This window comes from Salvia splendens, chromosome 8 (assembly GCF_004379255.2).
Source record: "Salvia splendens isolate huo1 chromosome 8, SspV2, whole genome shotgun sequence".
In the NCBI taxonomy this organism is placed as follows: domain Eukaryota; kingdom Viridiplantae; phylum Streptophyta; class Magnoliopsida; order Lamiales; family Lamiaceae; genus Salvia; species Salvia splendens.
Window position 1 is genome coordinate 14105003 of NC_056039.1, and position 12283 is coordinate 14117285.

The 12283-nt window shown below is 39.1% G+C and overlaps 2 protein-coding genes across 2 annotated transcripts; one reads left to right on the top strand and one right to left on the bottom strand.

The window, feature by feature from the left end:
* Positions 1–3056: 3056 nt before the first annotated feature.
* On the bottom strand, positions 3057–5912 carry LOC121743111. Its single transcript, XM_042136298.1, has 2 exons — positions 3915–5912; positions 3057–3352 (listed from the first exon to the last, which is right to left on the bottom strand). The coding sequence occupies exon 1, from the start codon at positions 5793–5795 to the stop codon at positions 3957–3959; it is 1839 nt and encodes a 612-aa protein (XP_041992232.1). The 5' UTR covers positions 5796–5912; the 3' UTR covers positions 3057–3352; positions 3915–3956.
* A 2978-nt stretch (positions 5913–8890) lies between these two features.
* Positions 8891–10466, top strand: LOC121744212 (bidirectional sugar transporter NEC1-like). Its single transcript, XM_042137692.1, has 6 exons — positions 8891–8991; positions 9123–9159; positions 9315–9525; positions 9604–9765; positions 9893–10012; positions 10104–10466. Exons 1-6 carry the CDS (start codon positions 8943–8945, stop codon positions 10350–10352), a joined length of 828 nt encoding a protein of 275 aa, XP_041993626.1. The 5' UTR covers positions 8891–8942; the 3' UTR covers positions 10353–10466.
* Positions 10467–12283: the final 1817 nt, after the last annotated feature.

Consider the following 12283-nt stretch of genomic DNA (forward strand, 5'->3'; position numbering starts at 1 on the left):
TGTGTTGGATTTGGGATATTTTAGAGCAATCCAATCTCTACGGGATGATAAAGTGGCTAAGGGAGTGGATGACTTATTGAGGAATGTGCATAGCTCTTTTGATGAACTTAGCCCATACACACTCAACAATGTTTTCCTTACTCTACAAGGTTGTCTAACTGAGATACTTAAGGTGCAAGTGGGAAATGACTACAAAACTCCACACATGAATGAAGAGAGGTTAACAAGGATGAAGACACTGCCAGATGCATTAGAGGTTGAAGAAGGAATTGTGAAGGCTGCTGTGGCATACCTCCAACAGCCAAAACATGATGTGAGTACAAATTATGACATCTCGGGTGTCACTGAAGCTGTAGGCTTCTAGTTCAGCATGTAGGAATCATACTTTTTGTCAGTTGGGAGTGTAAGCCTCAGAATTAGGTGTGGCTTATGCTATTTAACCGATTTTTATCATTTTGTAAAGCCTCCAAACCTGTATAGGGGTAGCTTCTAAAATCCTAATCCCTCAGAAAGATTTCATCATAGGGCAGCCTCCAAACCTGTATAGGGGTGGCTTCCAAAATCCTAATCACTCATAAAGATTTCATCATAGGGAAGCCTCCAAACCTGTGTAAGGGGTGGCCTCTAAGGGTGTCTATCTCACATAACAGCCTCCTAACCATGTACAGGGGTGGCTTGTAATGTGAAACTATTTCTATCATGAATTTGTATGGTTTTTAAGCATAATCCCTCAGATAGCATGTTTAAATCATGGACAAATAAGCCTCCTAACCTAAGAACATGGGTGGCTTATTAATAAGAACAACTCAGCAACAAGCAACACAAACAAAATCATCACAGGGAACACAGCAGTATCAGCAAACCATACAAAATCATCACAGGGAACACATCAGTATCAGCAAACCATACAAAATCCTCACAGGGAACATATCAATATGAGCAACACAGTCATCATAAGGAACAACTCAACATCAGCAATTATCACAACCACAACAGCCAGATAAAACAACCAAAGCCTCCAATCCCACATCAGCCAAACCCATCCACACCCACAGCCTCCAGATCAGACAACAACCATGGCATCCAAACCCACAACCTCCAAACCCATCTACACCCACAACCTCCAAACCCATCTACACCCACAACCTCCAAATTAAACAACCACCAGATACCCTAAATCAATCCAAACCCCCAGCCTCCAAACCCATCCATACCCACGGCCTCCAATCCATCGAACAACCACAGCCTCCAAACACAAATCATCCAAACCCGAAAGATAGGAATTTGAGGGACAACATACTTAGATTAGATTCAAAAACCTAGGCAGCAAGATCGCAAACATTTCCATGTCAACAGCCGAATACACGATGGGGGAAGCTTGAGGTATGTTGACAGAGATGGCTGGTGGTGGTGGACCGTAATAGGGGGTGGCTGGGAGTGGTGGACCGTAATAGGGGGTTGCTGGTGGTGGTGGACCATAAAAGGGGGTGGCTGGTGGTGGTGGACCATAGTATGGGCTTTCAGAGCCAAAGTACTCAAACATCTCAGATGGGGCGAGGTATTCAGGTTCCGTTTCGGGGACAACGGTGTCGGTAAATGTTCCGACATGATAGGGGGCGACGATGAGGGGGGGTATGACGGCCATAGATGCTCTGGCGTGTCTGGAACGACGAGGTCGTCCACACCGTCGGACGAAAAACAAGGACAGGAGTCGGGATCTCCAGTCATCGCAAACCCACAAACTTAGGGTTTTGGTGAGAATAATGGAGGGAGACGATGGGGTGACAAAATTAGGGTTTTCGGTAGGTGATAAATGAGGTGGATGGTGGCTGAAATCAAATCGTGGAGGGAGGCGTTTTACACGACCTAGGGTTTCAGTGGAGTGAAGGATGCGGTGGGTTGGTGGGGGGATGGATTTCACCCGTTTAAATGAGAGAGGCGATGGAGGAAGGTGATGCGTTTAATGGAAAAGGTGGGTGGGTGGTTGAATTGCATTGAAGGAGGCGGTGGAAGGTTGAGGGAGGCGAGAGGATGGAGTAGAAATCACATTGACCGATTGAGAGGATAAATGGCATTTACGTGTAAATACCATGAATATGGAGGGGCATTTTTAATGTCCATAATTAGTAAATTTGAAGTGGGACAAATTTTCAGGGACGGAGGTAGTAGTTAGCAATTGATCACTTCGATCCCTCTATATATATATATATATATATATTCATTTCCTTTGTATCTTTTGTTCTTTGTTCTTTTTAATCTCAGCCCCACGATTTTGTCATCCGACGGTTAGATTGGTGCCACGTGTCATTTAATAATGCAGATTTTCAGTTGAATAATGCACACCGACTAATAATGCACCATTATAGTGTAATAATGCAGATTTTCAGTTGAATAATGCACACCGACTAATAATGCACCATTATAGTGTAATAATGCAGATCATCTGGACCGTTGATGAATGAGATCTAACGGCCCATATTAAGAAGAATAAAGGATCTAAGGGATGAATAGGAGAATAACGCTATATATATATATATATTTTATTTTACCAGTTGTATATTAATTTCCGTGCCATTTCAAATGCTCATATTTATATGGGAAGGAGGGAGTATTATTTAAACTAAAATAGATGACCTCAAATAAAGTGGAAGGTATCCGTAAGTTGGGAGTGGGAAGTGATAGTTTGTTGGGGTGGCCCTGATCTTGGAACACTGAAACTTCTATCAATATGTGGGTTACTCCAGGATTTCGATTTTGTGGCTCTGCAACATGTGCAACGAGAAGGGAACTTTGTTGCTGAATTTTATCGCATTATGCTTATTCTTATCATAGAAGTGTTCATGAGCTCGAGGTCCCCCGTTAGGGCTCTATAGTTGGATGTTGCATGATAGACTATGTATTGCTTATATTAGTTGATTTTCTTTTTTTTAACAAAAAAAAATTGCACTACACATATCTGATTTTCTACACATTATCCCTTGATTCATTTACTACTACTTTTTTACCCTAATAAACTAATAAAGGGTTAAATTCAACAAGAATAACAGTAATGTAGATTCAAGTTAAACCAGCAGATACATTTGCATCTCAATGAAGAAATGAATTGCTCCAATACAGCCTTCCTCAACCAGCACATGGTTCAAATATTGTGTACTAATTGCTGATAGAAGTTGGATTTACAGTCCAACAGACGAAAATAAGTTAAACAACGGTAAGAAAGAAGGCGACGATACGGTATAGTTGCGTTTCTATGAACTGACATAGAGTTAGAGGGATCAATTAGCCACTCACTCAGTGTGCTGATCAATGAGGACCGCCTTTCGTTCATCACCGTTGCTTCCTGGCACATGTCCTGTTATAGAAACAACACACAACTCAATCAGATAACAAATAAGTTTTCTTGTTAATACAAAACCATTAACCCTTATAACTCAGAAAAACTAAAAAGCCAAAGATATTCAAAGATTAGACATGATTTTCTTCTGCATCAAAGATTAGACATGATTTTCTTCTGCAATTTTTTTGAGAACGGATAGAGGTATCCCTCCTGCTCTCTTCTAGTAAGCTCTTGTTTCATTCAAAACAGTTCTCGTGGCAACTGCACTGTACTCGTTTTCTAATTCTCGAGACTAGAAGGGGTACTGAGAAACCCAATGCCAAGAGTATTGTTCTCAGTGAGGCACAATAATGGTGACAAATGTTGCAATCTCACATCCATAGATTTTCATTTCAATGAATAAGTTAGGTTTTCATTATCTTCAGATAAGCGCGTATATATCTATTTCATCGTATGAGTATCTCCTCACATTTCATTATAAACTTTGCAAAAACAGTTTCAGGTAGAGAGGACGTTCAGCTGTAGTAAAAGTGAAATCAAGCTCTATTACAATAAGAAAAATTACGAATCAACTTACTTGCAGTTGTGACTACTTGACCTGAGTGTCCTGGATATTTTCTCAATCCGAATCACAAGAGACGGCCAAGTCACCCCCATTGGTGCATATCGACTCAGCACACGCGTCTGTTCTATCCCTGGTTGCTTTATCCTTGAGTGCTGCGCAAACGCAAGGTTCGTACTCAAGACGAATGGGTGATACATCATCATCCATCCACTGATCTTTTTCTTTAGAAGAATGAGACATTCTGTACGGTTTGAGCTGCTGATAAGAACCCCCAATTTCTTCATCTGACACGCACGGGAAGCAATCAAATACATCACGTTCGTCAATGCTGCACTCTATCCCATCTCTCCAGGATATCCTGATTTGGTTCAGTCTTAAGTTCTCTAATGTGGAACTCGAATCCGAAGTACAAACATTCCTCTCGAGCTGAACGGGGACAGCAGAACGAGAAGATGAATCAAACCCTGCGTATGCTAAACTCTCACATCTAGATGAGAAGCTGACTGCATCTAGAGATTCTGCTATTGAATCAAGCTCAAACTGGACAGAACTCGCCTGATTTGCCTCCACATTTGACCCTCGAATACACTCATACGAGCTACACTCAGAGTTCGGTGTCTGAATGAGATTTCCACTACTCAAACAACCTAAAGAGACTACTGAACTATTCCCCTCCCCTAAACTGACATTGTTACCGTTAGAAATCGAATTCGGGGTAGCAGCAAACAAAGCATCACAGATTTTATCGTCACGATCAGAATTTTGTTGACGAGAAAGCTTAAATATTTCAGCCTTCGTTCGATTTGCTACATCATCTATACTACCACTGCCTCTAAACTCACTATCTGATCCTAGCTCACATACATTTCCACATAATGTCGAAGGCGAGAGAGAGTAATTACCACAACTGATTTCACACTTATTCTTCGAGTCACTTCCCTGATCCTCGCCCCCCTCATTGCACGGAGACAACAGCCAGCGCACCGAAGCCTCACTAGGCAAAGGAATCATCAAAGGATCCTGCAAATCACCAACCACATTCTCATCATTCACCTCATTGAAGAGATTAACCTTCTCACAACCTCCTCGCAAACTCCCTCTTCGCCGGCACTTCCTTTTATCAGTGGCCACAGAAAGAAGGTGGCCTGTACCGTAGCAAACCGGAGTCGCAGCTGATTTCAAAACCAGCATTTTGGATTGAATTTCAGGAGAGACTGAGATCTCCACTGGAGGCGTTTTCACTGAAGTAGCGCTGCCATTCCCACTCCCACCATTTGCTGTTCTCGAACCCGACTCCTCTGCGGCATTTCGTCGAACACCTGAGCTCCCCACTGGATTTAAACTCATCAATGGCGTTTCACTCAATCCAATTTCTCGAGATCTCCTCAACTTCAATTCTTCAGAACCCTTCTTCACTGAATTCCCCCGAACACAAGAAATCTTCGACATTTGAGCAGTTTTAGAAATGGGATTTGTCTTAGATTTGCCATTTCCCCTCCCGACAAAGAGCTGCTGCTTCCTCTTGGGTTTATCGGAAAAGGGTTTCCTGGGAAACTCATTCTCTTTCGATCTGAGCGATTTCAGATGGAAACTGCTTCCTACTTTGGGCAATGATCTGGGCTTTCTCTCCAAAGAAGAAGAGGAAGGCAATGAAGCATCAGAAGATGAGTTTGAGGAAAGTGAAATTCTCAAACAACCATTTCGAGGAGCAGCAGCAGAAGAAGATGGGTTTGAGGTAAATTTAGTGTTGGATTTGGGAAAATGAAGGGAGTTGAGATTTTGAAGGGGGCTTTTCTTGAAACGTTGTTTGTGCTTCTCTTCTTGAAACGTTGTTTGTCGCTCTTCTCCTGCTTCAAGCTCAACCCTGTTTTCTGAGCCTCCATTATCAGACATAGTAGAGTTTTTGGTGGCTGCAAATTTTGATTCAAATTTCAAACTAAGTTACATTTTCTTTTATGGTCGTCTGCTAAGTGTTAGTGACCGTTGAGCTTACAGCAATACAAGAAAAAAGGTTGGTTAGTATTATTGGAGTTGCATGATGCCTTTTATGTATCCTCGAAGGCATTTAAAGCATTCACAATAAGGGAGCCGTCCAGCTACCGAGCAGGAAGGCGGTCGTAGAGGTGCTCAAAGTTTACGGTTCCGGCGGTTAACCGCGAAACCATAATCAACAGTTATAGTTCTGAACCGGAACCGTGAGTATTTACCCGATCCGAAACCGTTAATTTTAGAACTGTGGTTCGGTTTAGGTTCAAAAATTTTTGAACTGACACCGTGTGAACCGAAACCATGTCGTAATCGTCGATTTCAGACAGTTCCAAACTGGAACAGCAAAAAACCACTGGAAAACCGTGAAATCAAGCAAAAACCGCAAAAAACTACCAAAAATCGGTTGTTCGGAACCGTGAAAAACCATAAAAAACCGATGGAAAATCGTCGATTCGTAACTGCAACCGCAAAACACCCTCGCGGTTCGGTTCCGGTTCAGAAATTTCCGAAACCGGAACCGAAGGTTTCGAACCATAACCGCCGGTTCTGGAACCGTGGCCACCTCTAGGCGGTCGGGACGGCTCCAATTACGACTCTCGAGCCATCTGAGGAATTTGAAGGATGTTGTGAGAACGGATATGGCGAGCAGCGCTAGGCGGTCGCTGGCGCACCATGCGTGCGCCGAGCGACCGCCTTCCGTTTATTTATTTATTATTTCAACTCTATATATACGACTCATTATATTTCATTTTATTCACACATCTCGTCCTCTCTAGATATAATAAATCACGGTAGCAATTCCCCAAACACCGTTGAATAACAGTCCCCAGCAGCGTTTACGGAGAAAACACTGGGGCTAGCAGCCGAGGAGGAAAGGCTGGCGGCTGGTGGGCCATGGGAGGTAGCGGCGCGGTGGCGGAGGCAACGCCGGCGGCGGTTACGGAGGGGAACGCCAGCGGCGGGTTTGGCATGGGAGGTAGCGGTGGAGGTTTTAGCGGGTTCCCTTCCTTCGGCGTTGGCAACATCAGTGGCAATGCCGATGCCGCGGAAAACCCCCGATCGCCGTTTGGGGACAATGTCAATAGGCCCAACTTGGAGGGGTTGGCCAGTCGAGCAGATGATCCCACTCCGCTGAGCAATGACTTATTCAATAACGACTCGTTCTCACTGGAGGAGTTAGGTATAAGTCTTTCACTGTATATGGAGAGACTCGTCAACTGGCGGGGAGGGGGAGGGGGAGAAAGTTGCCGGCGAATCGTCGAAGAGGACGGTCTACACTCTGAAGGAGTGTGCTACTATTCAACAACACCCGCTCAATGACCAACGGCCAGACCATGGACGACGTCAAAGAATTGTCGTTCCTACACTACGCCCAAGAAGGGCTTTTCCTGCTTTTTAAGTACCGGGATGCCTTTCTAGTCATGAAGGATTCCCCCAAATTCCAGCAGGGAAGGGCTGAGAGCTTAGTGTCTCCGGCGCCTACAGCAGCAGCGGTGGTTCGGTCAACCTCAATGACAATGTCGAAGTAGAGCCTCTCCCAGTCCCCCGCTGCCGGCGTCCGATGGGCAATAAAACGGCGATGCGGATGTCGAGAGGAGGTCCGCGGAAGTCCAATTGGGCGTAGCCAATTAGGGTCTGTCCCAAAGCGTCAAGATGCAAGTGTCGAAGCACCTGTTGGAGCGAGGCAACCGACCCCGAAGTGAAGAAATATCGTCGTGAATACGATGAAGCGCAGTATGGGGTTGCCAATCGACGATGATGCGGAGGGTGTTGGGGACGCTGCTGAGGATGATGTGGAGGACTTCGACGAGTGAGCCGGCTGGCAGAAGCTTGAAGATGGTTGTAATTTTTTATATATTGTAGTGTTTTTTTTAAATTGTAGAGGAAGGTTTTTTTTGTTTTTTTATTTTTTTTATGAAGTATGTTTTGATTTTTTCTCTTTTTTTTCCAATTAATTTCATTATTATTATTTTAATATTTGATAAATACCAATAATTAAAATGTGTTAAATAGGAGGGTTGGTTGTGAAGAACTAATGATGTGGCAAAAAGGTATTTTTGGGAGATCTAAGGGAGGTTTAAGTCTATTGTGATTTATTAAAACTCGATATTCACAAGCCCATTGGTTTTTTGAAATATAGTAGGCTTCGAACTTTTGTATTATCATGTACTATGAATATGATGAATTTGGGACATGATATTGACTTTGCTGTAATTTCTTATAAAATACTCCTAAAAATATTTAAGTTCAATTCGGAATCAATTTATAACGCCCAAAGTGTTGCGAAATGTTCTTCTAATTAACAAAAAAAACATATATTTGACTAATTAATTTAAACAAACTAATTTTCACAAATTGCAAATTTCCTAGGCGAAATAAATGTCTAACAGAGATAATTAAATTTATACTACTAATTAATAGTTAAGGGAAAGGGAAATTGATTATATTTTGTTAAAAGAGCTTAATCTACCAACACTTTTGCAACAAAATTGTAATCATCACAAAAAAGGATATTAGTTTAGTTCAACATAATTACTTTTGGACTAATATCCACAAACTGGAAATTTAGGGACTTTTAGCCATTCTAATTAATCTTCGAGAGCAAAAACTTTCTAAAATAACTCATTATTAAAATGGTGAAGAAAAACGGATTAGATTATTTAAAAATAATTGGAAGCATGAGAGAGTTGATAAAGAGGATAACAGTGACTGCCAGGTGAGATGGATTATTGGTAAGTTTATATATCACAAAAAAGTGGCCAAATTTTGGTTATTAGGTATGAATTTGAGACAAAAGTTTAGGTTAATGTCAATAAAAATCATATGTTTGGGGGGAAATGAAATAATCGTATATAATTTCCTCCTTTTTGGTATATCAACAACGTAAAATGATTGTGATTAATTATTGGCCACGAATTATGCATGAATTTCCTCTACGCAAACACTATAGTCTCAACTATAAATAAGTTTGCATAATTTTGAGAAATTAATAATACATTGTATTTGTGTTTTTAAATTAGTGCTCAGTACTTCAAAAAAGAAGATAATAAAATGGCTTTTTTCAATGCTGACAGATTAGCCGTCATATTTGGCCTCTTGGGTAAGAATTATTTTATTTAAGTTTTTCATGAACGTTTTGTGATAACGATTCAATTAAATCACATTAGAATTGACAATTATACTCCATAATTTATGACATTTTTTAATGAAATATATTCTCTTGTTTTGCAGGCAATATCATATCTTTTCTTGTATTCTTGGCGCCATTGTAAGAATGAGTTTATTGCATTACTAATATTTGTTTTTATTTAGTAATTAGTGTATAATAGTTATAGTTCGTTTGTTAGGATAGCTCATCTACCGTGTACACAGTACTTTATCTAACTTAAAATGACCTAAAATGTGTGTTATTATTCTGTGCAGGCCAACTTTTTATAGAATTTGTAGGAAGAAATCGTCGGAAGGGTTTCATTCAATGCCGTATTCGATCTCATTTTTCAGCGCGTCGTTGTTGCTTTACTACGCTTACCTTAAAACTAATGCTTATATGATCGTTAGCATTAATGGTATAGGTTGTATGATTGAAGCAATTTACATCTTCCTCTATATACTATATGCTCCAAAGAAGGTCAAGGTAAGATACTACTACTACTAGCTCTCTCCCTCTTTCAATTTCTTGGTTGAAATAAGATGATGATCATATTTTATTCAGCTATTCACAATAAGATGGATTATCCTATTCAATGGTGGAGGTTTGGGGATGATCATGTTAGTTTCTCTACTTCTTTTACATGGCACAAAGAGGGTTACTTTAGTAGGATGGGTTTGTGCCATTATCAACATTGCTGTATTTGCCGCTCCTTTAAGCGTTATGGTAAATTAATACTATTCTTTTCCACATTAATTTTCTTTTCAAGATACTCGCATCAACTGCTCGTTACTGCTAACATTTAGTTATGAATAAGCATGAGTACTTATTAATTTTTTGTATGTCTTTGTAGAGACAAGTTATTAGAACAAGAAGTGTAGAGTTCATGCCATTTGCACTATCATTTTTCCTCTCCCTTTGTGCTACAACTTGGTTTTTCCATGGATTCTTCATCAGGGACTACTACATTGCAGTGAGTGTCACAAATTAATTAATTTCTCTATTTCTTTTATAGAAATTCAATAGTTGGTTTAAATTTTTGACTCATGCTAATATTGATGCAGTTGCCAAATATTTTGGGACTACTATTAGGAGTTACTCAAATGATCTTGTATTGCATCTACAAAGACAAAAAGAAATCATGTGTACAAACAAATTTCGAGGTGGAGAAGATTGTCTCAAATTCCGGAAATGATATTGAAATGAATATGAATTTTGGTGGAAATGAAAAGAAAGGTGTCGACACAAATTTTGAGCTTGAGGAAAATGTTTCGGACCTAAAAAATTATGCTAGCAATGAAAATGGGTTTTGACAAGGGCACCAATATTATTTCAACAACAAATGGAATTTAAATGAGGGGATTTTATGGTGGATTCAGAAGCAAAATGGGAATTGCTATTTTAAAGTAGTTATCTTGGAATTTCATGTGGAGAGTATTTAGTGAATAATCAATCAATGTAATCAATTCTTTCATTCTATTTATCATACTTTTAAGACTATTTATTCGAGAATGACACGAATAATATTCTACTCCTTCTGTCTCATTTAAGATAACATGATTTCATTGTTAGTTTGTCCCAACTAAGATAACACATTTTCTTTACTGGAAACTCTCTCTCCAACACCCAACCACTTTTTCTCACTCCTATTAAAATATTTATTTTTCTTTCTCTCTTTATTTTAATACTTACACTCACTTTTTTTCCTCTCCAATTAAACACATTAACCAATAATTCCTAAAATCCTATGCCGGCCAAGAAATGTGTCATATAATCCTACCCCCAAGTGACATATTGTACTAAGATTGCATATTTCTAGCACCATAAATTTTGTCAATTTATTTTTACTCATAAATAAAAGAGTAATGATAAATTTACAAAAATTGTATATACAAAATACCCCTAACTTTTAAATCGGTTTTATTTAAACCGGTTTTCTTATTAGTTCATTTTTTTCTTACTAAATTGCTCTTTTTATATTTGTAAAGATATCAGTATATCACCATTAAATACTTTGATTATTTCCATTTATACAGTCTATGAATTTATAGAAATTCCGAAACTGAAGCAAATTTAAATTGAAGTGTTTTTGTTTTCATATTTGGAAGATATCGCCAGTTTTAAATTTTTGTTTAACAAATCTATATAACATTAAACAATAAACAATATAATCGATAAAGTTAAAATTATATTTTTAATCTTTTTGACTTATTTCTTCTTACACTCTAGCAAGCTCATCTACATAGGATCTGTGTAATAAGTTGGTAATGACTATATATAGATATTTGTACGAGTATTTCTAAGTGTTTGGTATCATAGTTAACCTATCATGTAAGCCTGTGTTATCCTCTATGGCCTATCAAAGCCTGCAGTTTTTTCCTCAAAATACTAAGATATGTATCTCACAAATTGGTCGGATATCATTTCTGCCTCTTCTCACCTTTTTCTCATGCCATATTTCTCTCTTCCACTGTCACAACATTGTTTATATTTAGAATATAATCTTGGAGCAAGTTCTTGCAAAAGCCTGTCTAGTGCTGAAACAAAATCAAAAGTTAAGTATGGACAACGACATGACTTAAATTTCGTGAAAGTTGCGACAAAATAATATATGACAATTACCACAGGCTGGGAGGTCCCACTACTAGTATTTTTGGATTTGGCGAGTGCCAAGAGGGCAACTACAGCAGCCGACTGCTCTGCTGCCTTCCTATTGAAAAGGCCAAGTAGAGAATCATATCTGGCATTGTTCACGACAACAGTTGATTTAAAAACGAGCACATGAGAAGGGCCTTCCTTGATAGTTTCATAAACTGGCGTAGTTAGTCCAGTTTTCTGGCAATATTCTAGTTGTTGGTTCTTGAAGACATAACAGCTTGAGACACTGGTCAGTACATTAGTGAGAATCAGATTGAAAGAAACATTCATAACAATTATTCAAGGAAATATCTTAAGAGTAGAGTTCCATCGAAATTGCAATGTCAAATTCATGGACTGACAAGAAAGTGTGGCTTCATAAAATGGTAGTTTCAATATAATAGGTTTAGCTGATAAAATGATACTTTGAGTTTTATTGAAGAAATTATACTTTTGTAGTTTAGGTGCATAAAATGATGTTGTTTGTGGTTCCTGTTTTTTTTAAGAAATGATACTTTTGCTATGAGTAGTTTAACACACTATAAAATCTTTTGATTTAACAAGAAAGGTAGTTGAGTATGAAATAAGGACACTAGCAGACGTAATG

Coding starts and splice junctions, on each gene's coding strand:
- LOC121743111 (XM_042136298.1), bottom strand. CDS start 5,795: ATGTCTGATAATGGAGGCTCAGAAAACAGGGTTGAGCTTGAAGCAGGA.
- LOC121744212 (XM_042137692.1), top strand. CDS start 8,943: ATGGCTTTTTTCAATGCTGACAGATTAGCCGTCATATTTGGCCTCTTG. Junction 9,766..9,892: donor CCGCTCCTTTAAGCGTTATG/GTAAATTAATAC, acceptor ATGTCTTTGTAG/AGACAAGTTATTAGAACAAG. Junction 10,013..10,103: donor TCAGGGACTACTACATTGCA/GTGAGTGTCACA, acceptor ATATTGATGCAG/TTGCCAAATATTTTGGGACT.